Here is a 12,431-nt window from a genome sequence, read left to right as displayed (position 1 = left end):
TTGCACAATGGTGCTTTTGTTAATAGAGGGCAACTTTACTCTTTGCCAAACGTAATTATTATATTTATTGGTTTATAACTCATTTGTGTTTCCGTCTTTACATAGAAATATATCAGTATCAATAAATGTTTATTTCTACTGCATGTAATGAAACGGTGATGAAACGGTGATGATGTCATGTAGACAGCACAATCATTGCATTGTATGTAGTCATAGCACATCATAGTACATATGTGTAGCATAGTATAGTATATATGTATAGTTAATATGTATAGTGTCATTATATATAGATATGTTCTAGTTACGTTCTTAGCTTACGCATGTTTCTTGATAAATGCATTTCATATATGTGATGTATTCCCATACTTTTGTTCTTGCCTAATGTAAATCGCTCTGGATTAAGAGCGTCTGCTAAATGCCTAAATTGTAAATTGTAAATTGAAGTAAAATAACTAATATAAATATTAGTTGACCGGGGGAAGGAGAAATTACTTGTCAAACAAAGTAGCATTTTTCATGAGACATGAGACAAACATTGCAATATACACTAGTTGTGAATTTCCTTAATGTACTAATATCACTGATAATCGGTAGCCTACTTTTTGCACATTCCCCAATACAGACTGGCAAATTATATACCCACAAATATATTTAAATATTAGTAAATAAAACAAGTAATTAGGTATTGTAACTTGATATAGAGGGCTATTTTGCCCAAATATGAATACAGCTGGCTTGAGATTTTAACTTAGTGCCTTGGGGACAAAACTTTACACTAATGTACATTATGCTGCCCAAGCCTATAGTCCTAAAAGTAAATGATCCAATATTGCTGCGAGTGACAAAAATATACAAAACTCTAGAATTAGTGGTGTTTTCAATCCATACTTTTAAAATATTGAACACACCTGATTCTAATCTCACCTTGAAATTAACCCAAAAACCTAGAGTTCACATACTCCTGCCACTCACAGATATGTTTGTTTAATTGGGTTCTCTATGTATATTAAGGACTTTACAAGGCTTTGGGAGCATGTAGTGTAAATCAGTGGTTTTAAAACCTTTTCAACACTTATATTTTAAATACAAAATGTATTTTACTTTCAAATTAAAATTTGAATTGACAAATGAAGGTGTTTCTCAGAGTTTTATTTACAGTGAAAGAAAAATCAAATTACCCCCCCCCCCCCCCCCCCCAAAAGACAATGTTTTGAAATAAACTTATTTTTGACACCACTTAGAACGCATCGCATTTTTGAAACCAGAAAAATGACATTAAAAATACACTAACTGAAGTACTCTTTTGTGCTTAGAAGTACTGTTTTATTTATTGTTTATTTAAAAGTTCATCATTAGGAGTACTCTGTAAGAAGATACATTTTGATCAAGTTTGTCCACGTTAAGAACGAGAGGACATGCTCATCAATGTACAGTAGCTACTTACCAGCATCCCCAGTAGCATTACCCTAGTAGCAGCCATTTGTTACCATGGGAACCACAAAGTCTAAAATGAAAAGCGGGTGTAAAGCAACGAACAAGGACACTGCAAGTGTGAGGAAAAAGTATTTGAATAGCAGCACATTTGTGGCTGGTTGAATTTGCTAGAAGGTCAGAGGCAGGAAGAAGCATTATTGAATATTAGCTTTTGACAACAATAGCATGCAGGGAGTAGGATGTGAACCTCTGCAAACAACATGGGTCTTAGGTCTAACATAGGTCCTGCTGTTGCCCATGTGCTGTCTGTACACAGATAACACACTCAACACTCTCTCTGTTTGTCACCATCAGCTCTCGCAACAATAAATACTTTACTATCAGGTTTCCATAGCAACTTTAACATGTCCTGTGAGTACTTTAGCGCAATAAACCTCACAGATCCATCAAAGTGGATGGAAACATCGGGCAGCATCTTAGCTCTGCCCCCTCTGGTGGAACAGGAGAGAACTAAAGGATTGACTGCTGCTCCAGAGCGCCCCACATGACCATAAACATCTACAAACCCAGCTGAAAAGGTCTTCAGTTCAATTGGTGGCATGGTGGTGGTACTTCGACCTAAGAGTGAGTTTTTACACCATGTTTACTCCAAGGGGACAAATCAATTAAGTTACACATATACAGGCACTAAACCCAATTGTCTCATATTTTAAGAGCGCTAGCCCCTCCCTCCTATGTCCAGCTTTGACGGTGTGTGTAACTACAAACATTGTCCTAACACAAACATCAAATGCATTGACAATGAATGGCCATTTTTTAGTTTTTGAGTATAAACACAAACATTATGTAAACACAAACATTGAAGACGTAGGTGAGGACGCAAATTGTGAATGGCCAGAATGAGATGATGCATGATGGTGTACGATGATAAGAGCGCCCCTCACTTCACAAGGGTGTGATTTCTATATATTTATATTATATAATGATGTGAATTGGTTATCCTCAAAACAGTCCACCGTCAGAACCAGAACAGAACTAATGAGCGATTGAGTGAGGTGGTTCTCCATAACGATCAATGAATGATCACAGTGCTTCTAAGAATAACAAAATACCTGTATAAACATGGAAAACAAAGACATTTGATAGATTTATGGACCTCCTTGATGCAGTGCATAATTATCGTTTCAAATAATAATAATAATAAACCACAATGTGGCGAATTAACACATTTGCTACAAAAAAAAGGTGATTACAACTAAAACATCAGCCCCAGAATAAGTTTGACTTGCTGTTGTTTTTACTGGCTCACAGTCAGATACCATCCTAGAGAACAGCTTCATGTCCTACTGTACATGTTATCCAGAGATTAACATTATACGTATTTTTTTTTCTCCATTTACTGGCCTTTCTGCATGATCCTCAAATTGACATGAACAGATTCCTGAAAGCATAATCTTGTCAGACCACATGAAATCTGACAGATTAATGTCAAATTACATTCTGTGACATGTGATCTTCTCGGTCTTGCAAAGACAGAACAGTCGGGAAGCTAGTGGACAAATGCACATGACGACCTTTCACTTTCATTGAGATACTGTAATTGTATGTTGACACTTCTATTCCAGCATTTCATTCCTGTGACTCTTTCCCATAGCTTCCTCTCTCTCCGTCCGTCTGTTGCCCATCAATTGAATCGTTGAGGGCGGCACGGTAGCCATCTTAGCCCCTCTCCCACCTGCCCAGTCTGAGGTCAGTGCTTACAGATTATTCAACGGATACATACTGGGGTAATCAAGCCGCATCAGTACGTTAAGACCCCACAGAAAGATCCACACAGCGGCACACCTAGGTCTACTCATCGTTTTGATGATAGGCTAGTAGTCAAATGCCTCCCGTGCGCGGCACTTTTCTGAAGAACGCAAACGGAAACGCAGGTCCAATGTATCAGCCAGGCAAGCAGACCTTGCCTGCGAACAGCAGTCCCACTATGGTGAAGAATATTGAGAGAACAAACAGCACGTAGGAGGAACCCACCACCGTGTTGTTAGGGAGCTTGTATGGCTGACCTCCCACCTCGTTGATGTAGAAGCCGATCGGGAATATGAGTGCTGCCATACAGAATAGAACCACTGTGGATGAGAGAGAGGTGGGGAAAGAGAGATGATGTTTGTTATAACACAAAGTTGAGAACACGTGTCATTGTGCACAATGTGAAACATTCTGTTATGTACGCATATATGACCTCATCCACAATGAGTGTTATTCAATGTCCGTGTGTATGCCTGTCTTTAGAGTGGTACAAAATTCAGTTGCTGCAACTCACCCCAGCTGCTAATGCAGACAGCTCATAAAAATAGAAACAGCCCCATCTAGGACAGCTTTCAAGCAGCCACTGAGATTTATTTTACGGAAATTATGAGCATGCATGCAAGCATCACCAAATGTTAACATCAAATGTAATGTCCATTACACTAGGGCTGCACAATATGGCTTATGAATAAACATATCGGTACATTGCAAACATACATATATTTCAGTTTCCACAGTTGATGAGAAGACTGGCATATCAGCAATAATTGACTTGGAATGCCTGCTATGGTTCAAAATAATAAATATAAAATGCACAGAAAGTAATACAATTATTTTATTCCACAAATCATTAAGAATATAATATCATAATTGTGCAGTCCAATATTGTATGGAATTCTGAGAGAGTTTAAGTGGTCAGCTACTAAAGTATCTCTATTACTAAACAAAAGCATTACTGTAAAACCCATCATTAAACAATACAGCATGGGAATGGATTAGCATCTTCTCAACTAAAGGACCAGTTGAGGGCTGTGTAACAAATGTACACATCACCCAGGTTAGGGGATGGAAGGGAAGGGAAACCTACTCCCAGTAAAGGCGACCCAGCGTGCGTAGCGCGTGGCCTCTCGCCGCCAGTGTGACATCACCAGCAGGCCAACTGTGACAGTGAGGGAGATGATGCCCAGGATGATGAAGAAGAGGGTGGTCACCCACTCCGGGGGGAGACTGGGGGGGATGCAGACCCGCTCCCGTCCATGGATGGTCTGACACTGACGCACAAGACCCACCGTCAGAGAGCCTATAACCAGAGAGAGGGAGAGGGATGGATGGAGAGAGGGTGGGAGACACAGAGAGAAAGACGGATGAAGAGAGAAAGGGAGAGATTAAGAGAGTGAGGGAGTAAAGGGAGACAAGGAAGGGAGGGGACAAAGAGGAAAAAGAGGAAGACAGACACTCATTTTAATTGTTCTTATTTATTTGATGATTTGATTATATTGTCACTCATTACCGTTTTAAACAGTCCTGTGTAAATACAGAAACCTCTTGTGAACTCTATGTCGTTTCATAATGAGTGCGGACGATTGTTCGCCCATGACATCATTTATCAAGCATGCAGGCATGTCAGCAGGGCATGTTTCTCTGTATTCCACAGAGGGAACAGAGACCTAATCACCTCCCAGATGACAATATTTGTGCTCTGGGGCCACGGCCTGAAACAACCACAGGGAGCTAGAGAGACAGATGAGGGACGAACGGGACAGACAGAAGATCTACCTCTCAATCGATGGAAGGCAAACAGGTACACAGAGGTAGAAATGAGGAGCAACAAAAAGAAAGGGATGGAAAGGAGGTAGAGATTCGAGAAAGAGGAAGACATGGACACGAGAGGAAGAAACAATAGAGAAAGGCAGAGGGAGTGAGAGACAATGGGAGAGAGAGAGAGAGAGAGAGAGAGAGAGAGAGAGACCGACCAATAATTGAAAGTCACTCTGAAAGTCAATAGCGTGCAGGAGGAGTGGAAAGGACCAATCAGTGGTCCCATGTCAGATGGTGAGTCACTGGCTGAGACGGAAACTCACATCTACTCTCAAAGGCCTGGTGGGTCCAATTAGAAAGACCTCCACACACACACACACACACGCACGCACATCTTGCGACTGTGTGTGCTGTGGTCATGGTCCATCCATTATGCATCTATCCTGTAGTAGGCTATTCATACTTAAATCACTCTTGAACTTCTCACAGCTGAACAACAAACAAAACTCTCGACTGGCAAACTACCAGATTATTTCTTTTCCAACAGCTGAGGACAGAGGAAATCGTGATTTGTTCATGGCAGTGGAGCAAAAAAGAACCATTTGTTTTCATCAAGCAAATATAAATGATTAATTGTACAATGGGCTGCATCTGCACACACACAGGAACCTCACTCTGTGAGACACAGTGGAGATAGAGAAAGCATCTGCTCTCAAGGCCCTGGCTGCCTGACTACAAAGGACTCTTCACAACATCTTATATGATGTCATGAAAGATGATGCCCAGATTATTTTTGAGGGCAGGTTTAATGTTTGTCTTTAGTTCAATGTTTGTTTTGTAAACGCCATTGACAATGAAGGGAAAATCTACGTCATAATGTACCTCAGAGTCATTACACGCGCATACCCTCTTCAATTCAATATTTTATTTTTTATATTTATTTATCCTGTTACCCACACATTTTCTTGGCTATTTTGAGACACCTGTATGTAAAATAAATAAATGAAAACTCAATAAACAGAACATTTAAAAAAAACAAAGATGATGCCCAGTATTATCTTCTGATAAGTATCTACCTTCTCTGGGTCTTCAATCTGGGTCTTCAATCAAATAAAGTTCCTCACTACTAGTTCGTCCTGCCTTCTCTAGTGGTTGCTAATGTTGGCGAGGCTGTTGATTGGCTAATGTGGTTCCTTTTACTGTTGTACTCATTGGAAGATGCTGTGGGGAAACAAATCAAATGCAGGTCTGCATTCATTGCCTTTGGGTGACTCTCGTCTATAGACAGCATGGTATGAGAGAAAGGCTTATACATGAATGAACCCTTGTATTTCTGTCTTGTCATAAGGCAGTTGTTTGTTAAACAATTTGAGGAACTTGAAATTGTGATGTTAGCAGTTTACAGTTAAATTTAAGTTCCTGAAATATTGTTAATTTTGAGTGTGTGAGAAGAATGTAAATAGTGCTACTGTGTAACAGTATAATTACCGGTAAGACGCCTGAGGGCAAGAGAGGGTGAGGTTGGCTGCCGGGCGCGGCTGCACTAACAACATTGGGACAGGTCTGTCTACTCTAGAGTTTGAATGAACAGGCATCAGTCAAAAGGTAGACATCGAAGAGGAAGGATGGATGGGGAAGGATTCGGGAAGGATCAACATATGGAATGTCAGAACAGGTTCTGACATATATTCATATATGGAGATCTAAGGGTTTGAGGTCAGATGTAGAGTTGCTGGCCAATATTGATGAGATATGGAGATCAGGGATCTCCATATATGGGCTTAATTGCGACAGCAGGTCGCATTTACTATGACTGTATGACATCAGGGATCTCCATCCCTGATGATGTCACGTGATGTCACAAGACCTGGGCTTATATGGGGGCATTCCCATGTATGGGGATAATGAGTGACTGGCGGGAAATTAACAATTTCATAGTAAATGAAAAAAGGCCCAATACGCTTGGTAATCACTGATCAGCTAGGACTTGAGGTGCGTTGTTCCAATCTCATTTCAGAAGTTGCATGCCGAGTTTAGAATGAGTATTAAGCTTTTAAACTTTATTTACAAGAAACCCATAATTGCGAACGAAGTGAGCAATTACTATAGAAGCCGGCCTAGCTTGTCTGTCTGTCTGTCTGTGTGTGTCACGCTGTAACACCACCCGCCCGCCACCAGAGAGAACCAGTTGCCTGGTAACGGTTCCAACAAGTTCCAGCAGGATACTTCAAAATGTCTGTCTAAGGTGGGAACACTGTTTTTTAAGAGTGTGTGTGTGTGTGTGTGTGTGTATGTTCACATCTTTTAAAGGGCTAAAAACAGCACTTCCTGAGTCCCCTTAAATCCGCCCCACCCCCCCAGTTTCAAACTCACAACAAAGCACCTACTTGAGAGTTGCAGGGTTCCTGGAAAGTGCGCAGATACACACACACACACACACACACACACACACACACAGCAACTGCGAGCATAGACACGTACAAAACTCAACCTGCTGCATGACATAAAGCCTCAGGGATTATTACACAGGATAGAATGAACACAGTGGGGAAACAGCAGGTTTGCGTTAAGTGAGACAGCAATGTCACAACAGCGGCTAATGAGCTAAAGTTGTCCCCATCTGTGAGACTGCCGTCTAGAATGATGACTACATTACAATGTAGTCATCATTCTAGTGAATGTAGTGAGCAACAACAAGTGCAATGTGGGATTGAACTGTCCGGACAAGGACAAATTGCAGGTTGAAAAGGCCCTTAGCTCTCATAATGTGGAATGCCCTTAAAAGAACACCTGTCTGCAATTTGCAACTGGACCTAAAGTCTTCTAGCTTCCCAAAATAAATATTACACCCCAATGTTGTTCTGTAAATACACTTTTACTGCTCCTAGTATTGATGATCTCTTGTATAGTATTGTATGTCTATACATCTTGATGAATTGAATACACAGGACCACCCTAAGGGATCTTTGTGTAAACCATTAAGTATTATTGTATAACTGTAAGTCTTAACCTTTTGCAAACTGTTAAAGTATTGACTCAATGAAAGTTAACATCACGAGAAGAACATCACAAATGTTCTCAGTCCTTGGGGGAGTACACATTAAAAAATGTGTACCCGTGGATGGCCCAGGCTGGCCTAGCGGTCCGGGCACCTAGGCCTAATCCTTGTAAACAGCATGTGTTTGGTGGAATGCCTGGCCAAGCTGGAGGTACCATGGAGGAATCAAACCCCAGTCTCCTAGATGTGGCAGCAAAATTCAAAATATTCCTCACAGACGTGGTGAGGAAGCACAACAGAACCAGTGTAGGCAAACACCCAGTCAGAGCACCGTCCTGTTGGAACACCAACTTAAACAGATTCTGTAATGTTCTTCACTTCTAAAACAAACACCACACGATTCCCGCTGGGGATGATGTGGGCGTGTTCCCTCCTCCGCATCATCAGTGCCCATACCTGAGGCGGGGTTGGCGAAAGGGCCTTTCTGTGTGGAGTTTGCATGTTCTCCCCATGTTCCGTAGGGTAGGTAACCTCACAAAAACATGCAGTAATCCTGGTCTCTAAACTGCCTCCCCCTGGCCTCCTGATGGAGGGGCAAGGAACTGGTCGGAATAACGTGTACCTTCCACGCGCAAGTCCGTCCGGTGAAACTCTCCCGTCAGGTGAAAAGAAGCAGCTTGGACTCCTCATGCATAGAAGGAAGCATGAGGTCAGTCCGCTGCTCCCCCAGGTTGGCAGAGGAAGTGTAGCGCCCAGGATTACATTAGAGTCTAATGTAATGTAATTTTGCAACCCATTTTTTCACCCAGTGTCAATTGTCTAATGATTAGACAATTGACACTGGGTGAAAAAATGGGTTGCAAAATTGTGGGATAAAATTTAAACAAACAAACACCACACAAATACCCCTAGCCACGTCCATTTCCGTCATAATTAGGCTTAGAGAGCCATAGTTCTCTCAAAGGAAAGGTTTTTCCTTCCCACAAGACGCAATTAAGATTCACTGCATACATCTCCATTTACAAACAACGCTTCCCCTGGTCAGGTAATTACCATTAGGCTAATTAAACTGGAACAAGAGCCTTTTAGCTTTGCATCTGCCTGATTTCATACCATGACTTGCTGGATGGAATGGGAGGACAGAGGCCCTCCCGATAACAAATTGTATTTAATTCAGTAATCACACAAAAACCCTTTAAGATAATTTGGTGGATAGCTGCCTGGTTATGCAACACAAATCTGCTTATTATTTACTGATTTACCTGCATGACAATTCATGTGGTAGTTTCGAGTTATGGAACACAATCGATTTATTGATAGATGACAATAGACTGACAGGAAATGGGGGGAGAGAGAGAGAGAGAGAGAGAGAGAGAGAGAGAGAGAGAGAGAGAGAGAGAGAGAGAGAGAGAGAGAGAAGGGGAGTGACACGCAACAAAGGTCGTCGGGATCTGTAGTCGAACCCGCAACATGCTGTCAGGCTGCGGTGCCCAGACCGCTACCCCAGTCATCCGGGCCAATATATGCCGTCTGCTCATGAATATAGTCTATATGTGTGTGCTGCACTGTGATAATTATGTGGTATCTTCAGGTATCTGACAGATAGGTAGATCGTAATGGATTATATGATTTTATCCCCTTTGCGTCAAACTTTTCTCATCATTGAACAAGAAAACTAAACTACAATTCACTGTTCCACATGGCTATAGGTGTCCATTCTTTGTCTATATTATATATCACAACACTTTTGTCATCTGTCTGTGATGCCTGGCTGTGACACCTAGAAGCAACACAAAATGTTGAGATTTCTTAGTTTGTATGGTTTTCATTTCACACTTGTTTTGGCAATGTGAAAGGATGTTTTCGCATGCCAATAAAGTTCCTTTGAATTCAATTGCGTCCTTGGGTTCCCAAAAGGCAAAGGTCCCAAGTAAAAAAAAAGATGGTGGGAGACCATTGTATAATGCAAAAAAATAAAAAAGTACACAAAAGACTTAAAAACATGCAGAGACTACTTGGCAACACTTGGTTTCGAGTCACAAAAACTCTCACCCCTTGCCTGAGGAAGAGTTTTTGTGACTCCAAATGTGTTGCCGAGTAGTCTGCATGTTTTTAAACGTTTTGTTTGTGTGCCTAGAAAAAACACTGTAAACTAAGGATGCAAATTTGAAGGTGTTAAAAGATTTTAGCATTATAGTCGTCTCCCACCTCTACTGTTGTACTTTACAACCTAGAAGCACCAAGACACAGCCCAGAGGGGGTCCCAGAATGTGAACACACTGCATAATGACAAAGTTGTGAACTACATTTAGATCTGTATGCAAAATCTGGGGGGGGGGGGGGGGGGGGGGGGGGTGGTTGGACACTGGCAAAGCCCTCCCATCCCATCTATGATGAGCTAGCTAGACAACCACAACTAACTGAGCCCGCCGCCCCGATCGGCCCCATATGAGAACTGAAGACTAACTACACTGTCTGTTCTGTTCTCTGGGATTACTGACTCCTGCTTGACTCCAGTACACTTCACTTAAGTTAAGTTTTATTTGTCACAAACTCATACAAGTAATAAAGTATATGGAGTGAAATGAGGGTGTGATACTGTGATATGCTCCACAGACTGTGCTAACTAAACACAAACAAGACATAATAACATAACAGGTTGTATAACAGTTCACAGGGCAGTGGGCAGACATGCACAATGGACTACTGGGATGTACAGTAGCCTACAGAACTGTAACATTTGCCCAGGACCGCAGAATTGATCACATATTTATTGAAACTTAATTCAAAAAGGAGAAAATAACAAAAAAAAGACCACAAAGGCTTGTTTCCGTTGTGGTCCTTTTGGGGGAATGGATATAGCTAGGGAGGGGGGAAACACAACATAAAAACAATAGAAATAAAAAGACAAAATAAATAGTTAGCCGCCCTATTTCCACAAAAAAATGGAAAAACAAATGATTGTTGGACACTTTATGTAATTGTAGACCTATTATGCATATTAGACAGATTGTACATGTCATGTACTTATTTATAAATAAATATATTTATATAATACTCCCTTAAGTTAAGTCAGCTCCATGCAGATGTAGGCCCTACTGTATTTCACGCTGATACTAAGATTCCCACGGGGTCAATAACTGTTTATCTCATCATTATTCAGACTTTTTCATAGTTTATAATAACTCATACTGAAGGATGGTTGGTGAACGAGACAGTCCAAACAGCATATCAAATTAACATACGGTTTATGTTTATGATGCATTTGCCATGTGTAGGGGTAGATAGGCGTCACCTCCTGCAATGTAATGATAGTTATAATAAATAAAGAATATAACTTGTGCCCTCACCTAACTTACCAGACGATTCCCCCGTGTTGATCCAGTCTGGATTGGCAATGCTGGCGATGGCAAACATGTCTGCAGCTAGGAAGAGACATCCTGATATAATGGTGAGTTTATCCATAGCAGAGTCGGGACCGACAACGGAGCGTGTTGCTCCTCTGGGGGTACAAAGGAGGTCAGTTTGTTCGCCTCGATCTCACCTCTCCAGCGGGAGGAGACAGGACACTCACAGGACTCTCTCTTATGTACTCAGTTGAACGGATCCATAACGTTCCAATCCTTCCCTGCCGACGTCGTTTTCGGACAGGGAGACGAGTCTGTGTGCAACCATCTTTAAAGAGACTCCAGAGCGCGGTGGACACACGCAGTGTTCGTGTGTGTGAGGGTTAGAAGTTCCCTGCTGTGATGTTCTTCAAATAGTTGACCATGGTGGCCAGAGATGTGGGGAGTTTTCCAGGCAAGGTGGCGAGCTGACCATTTAACAGTGAACTGAACTCCTGCCGTTTCAGTCCCAGACGGCCACCGCATCCCGCGGGTGTTCACACAAGGAATTGGACAAACCTACCCAGTGGTTTATTCTAAACGTTGGTTTTAATTTGCCCACGATATAAACGAATTCATGCACGCAACCTACTTGTTTCCTGAATCCGATGCCCCCCCGCTCCTCATTTGGACGCTGAAGCCCCCCGTTCCAAGCAAACATAAAGGAAAATCACATTCCACGCTCACGCGGCAAAGCTATTTGATGGAATATTAAATAAGGTTCCAAAAACCCACTTCCACTTGAATTCCGTTATTTATATTAGGCAATAATTCTTTATGTCATGCGTTTCTTTCTCCACAACACCGTTCTCTCCCAAAAAAACTGACAAACCGACGCTTCTCTGCCTTGTAGTCATAGTAAGTCAATAGCAGCTGCTCTCTCGCGAGAAACACAAACCTCGCAGTGCATGATTTATACTTCGTTGTACGACGGTGTCACGAACCGAATGAGCCGATCTAGATCTTGCAGAATCATCCTCGGCGCGCAACACCGCTGTACGTACGACGGATCATGAATTAGGCATACAAATGCACGAGAATGAGGT

General features: G+C 41.8%; 1 protein-coding gene across 2 annotated transcripts; it reads right to left on the bottom strand.

Annotated features, from left to right (window-relative positions):
• Nucleotides 1–1,206: 1,206 nt before the first annotated feature.
• Nucleotides 1,207–12,257, bottom strand: LOC306915218 (uncharacterized protein C16orf52 homolog A-like). Of its 2 annotated transcripts, none has more exons than XM_079492497.1 (3): nt 11,350–12,257; nt 4,331–4,543; nt 1,207–3,563 (listed from the first exon to the last, which is right to left on the bottom strand). In XM_079492497.1, the coding sequence occupies exons 1-3, from the start codon at nt 11,462–11,464 to the stop codon at nt 3,379–3,381; spliced, it is 513 nt and encodes a 170-aa protein (XP_079348623.1). In that variant the 5' UTR covers nt 11,465–12,257; the 3' UTR covers nt 1,207–3,378. The 2 variants fall into 2 exon arrangements, with proteins under 2 accessions (XP_079348623.1, XP_079348624.1); XM_079492498.1 differs by having other exon boundaries at nt 11,359–12,257.
• Between the last annotated feature and the right edge of the window lie 174 nt (nt 12,258–12,431).

This window comes from Electrona antarctica, assembly GCF_951216825.1.
Source record: "Electrona antarctica genome assembly, chromosome: 22".
In the NCBI taxonomy this organism is placed as follows: domain Eukaryota; kingdom Metazoa; phylum Chordata; class Actinopteri; order Myctophiformes; family Myctophidae; genus Electrona; species Electrona antarctica.
Note: the sequence above shows the minus strand (reverse complement) of the source record. Positions and strands in the feature narration are given on the sequence as shown.